The sequence below is a fragment of the Carlito syrichta genome, unplaced genomic scaffold (genome assembly GCF_000164805.1).
Source record: "Carlito syrichta isolate Samal-C Ts95f unplaced genomic scaffold, Tarsius_syrichta-2.0.1 Scaffold109854, whole genome shotgun sequence".
NCBI lineage: Eukaryota > Metazoa > Chordata > Mammalia > Primates > Tarsiidae > Carlito > Carlito syrichta.
Window position 1 is genome coordinate 1 of NW_007053950.1, and position 2483 is coordinate 2483.

The 2483-nt window shown below is 53.8% G+C and overlaps 1 protein-coding gene across 1 annotated transcript in view; it reads right to left on the minus strand.

Annotated features, from left to right (window-relative positions):
• Positions 1 to 962: 962 nt before the first annotated feature.
• The window catches only part of LOC103271831 (probable ATP-dependent RNA helicase DHX37), a gene marked incomplete at both ends in the record, with an annotated part of 10118 nt that continues 8597 nt past the window's right edge, over positions 963 to 2483 (minus strand). Inside the window, one exon of the mRNA XM_008069328.2 lies at positions 963 to 1281. Coding sequence (XP_008067519.2) covers positions 963 to 1281 — 319 coding nt within the window. The remainder of the gene's footprint in view (positions 1282 to 2483) is intronic.

Here is a 2483-nt window from a genome sequence, read left to right on the forward strand (position 1 = left end):
TAAGCATGGTACTTTACAATTTTTAATGCATTAATACAACAGTGCATTGGAAAAGTACTGAGCCTGTACAAAATAGCTTTACATTTTTAAACAAATGAATGTGATTTTTTCACATACACAAGCATAGGCTTTTTAATAATTCCACAAGATAAATATCTCAATTAACCTATAAGCTCACTTCACAGAGAGCCACAGTGAAGGGGTTAGGAGAGTTATCCAAGTTCAAGGATCCTAAAGTTAGTGTTATTTCCATTCACTCCAGCATTGTCGACAGATTGAGAATCTGACTCAAAAAAAAGACAGCCAGGTGCAGAGGCTCACAATTGTAATCCCAGGACACACTTAGAGGTGGAGGTCAGAGGACTGCCCGAGTCCAAGGGTTCAAGACCAGCCTGAGCAACTTGGTAAGATTTCATCTTTACAACAAATAAAAAAACTAGTTGGGAGTGGTGGCGCACACTTGTGGTTCCAGCTTCTTGGGAGGCTGAGATGGAAAAATCACCTGAGCCCAGCTGGTCGTGGCTGCAGTGGCCATGAGAGCGCCACTGCACTCCAGCCTGGGCGACAGAGTGAGATTCCGACTCAAAAAACAAAACAAAACGAAACAGATGAGGAAAACAGGGCTCAGGAGTGGGGCAGGAAAAAGGTGACACCATCACTCAGTGTCGGTTCGGCTGGGTCTCAGCCCAAACCCTTACCTGAATTAGAGTGTCCCTGGGCCAGGACCATGTTTAGAGGATGACGGAGACGACGCTAGCTGACCTGGCCTCAACCTCTGACCGCCCGCCGTGCTTGCTGTCGGCTCCCCAGTCCCACCAATCTCACCGACACAGAAGGCACAGCCATTCTCCCCCTCCCCAGATGGGGACACAACCTGCCCTTCTCCAGACCCCCCTGAAACCCTCAGTCCCTGCTGGGCTGACCTCCCTCTTCACCACGGATGGGATGTGGGACCCACAAACCTGCATCTCGGGAGAGCGGTTCACAGGGACGAACACGGCGGGCTTGGCCGGGGGCCGGGCTGGGGTGGGGGCCGCCACCGGAGGGGGCACGGGAGTCTCGGGCGGCCTGGGCTGACTGTCGGGAGCGGGAGCTGGTGGCAGACCTGCCACTGCGGTCCCTGCACCGGCCTCAGCCTGCTCGGTGGCTGGGGCCTGCTCGGGCTCTGACTCCTCTGAGGACTCGAACTCCTCCTCCGTGGATGGCCGGCGGCGCTTCCGGTGGGCCCCGCTGAGGCTGCTCACCTTCTCCTGGCCCCGGGCTGCCAACTCATCAGGCTTCCTGTCGGGAGGGCGGAGACTTCAGGCGAGGAGGCCCTGGGACACTGACAGAGGTCGGGACTCTGGCCTCGCTGAGCCTTTGCTGTTCCCGCGCCCTGAAACACCCTTCCTGCAGACAACTCCCTGCTTGCTTTGCTCATGTCTCTGCTGGAATGTCACCTGCCAGAGAGACACCCTGACCCCTGCTCTGTCTTGCGCTCAGTCCTTCCCAGCAGCTGTGACAAGCTCCTGAAGGGAAAGGGCTTTGTTTTTATTTACTGCTCTGCCCCTGGGGCCTACAGCGGAGCAGGGGACACACACGCACTGAGCTAATGGTCACTAAGTAAACAACAGGGCTGGCAGCGACATCCATGAACACAGCAGGCTAAGTGGCAGACAACAGCGTGTGGAGGCTGGGTGGGAGGGGCACATGGGCTGTCCAAGGGAACACTAACTGCAGGTGGCCGAAGTGTCCAACTGGCCAAGAGCAGGTTAGAACCGGGATTCTGCTGTGAAATCTCCTCATTCTTTCTGTCGGTTTGAGTTGGGTCTCACTCTATTGCCTAGGCTGAAGTGCAGTGACACAATCACAATTCGCTGCAGCCTTAACCTCCTGGACTCAGACAACCCTCCTGCCTCAGTCTCCCAAGTAGCTGGGACTACAGGTGTGCATCACCACGCCTGTAGTCCCAGCTAATCACCAGCTAATTTTTTAACTTATTGTAGAGACGAGGTCTTGCCAAGTTACCCAGGCTGGTCTTGAACCCCTGGATTCAGGCAATCCTCTTGCCTCCACCTCCCAAAGGGCTGGGATTACAGGCATGAGCCACCGGGCCTGGCTAATTTTTAAAATTTTTGTAGAGACGAGGTCTCACTATGTTGCTCAGGCTGGTCTCCAACTCCTGGGTTTAAGTAATCCTACTGCCTCGGCCTCCCAACGTGCTGGGATTACAAGCATGAGCCATTACACTTGGCTACAATCTCCTAATTCTTAAATGTTGGCTGCATTAGGTTCAACAATGTCTCTCCAAAATTCATGTCCACCCAGAACCTCAGAATGTGACCTAATTTGGAATAAGGATCTTTGCAGATATCATTAAGACGAGGTCAAGCTGAATTAGGGTGGGCCTAATTCTACCAGTGACGTGTCCTTATAAGAAAACAGAAGCCGGGCTCGGTGGCTCAGCCTGTAATCCTGCGCCTTTGGGAGGCTGAGGTGAGTGG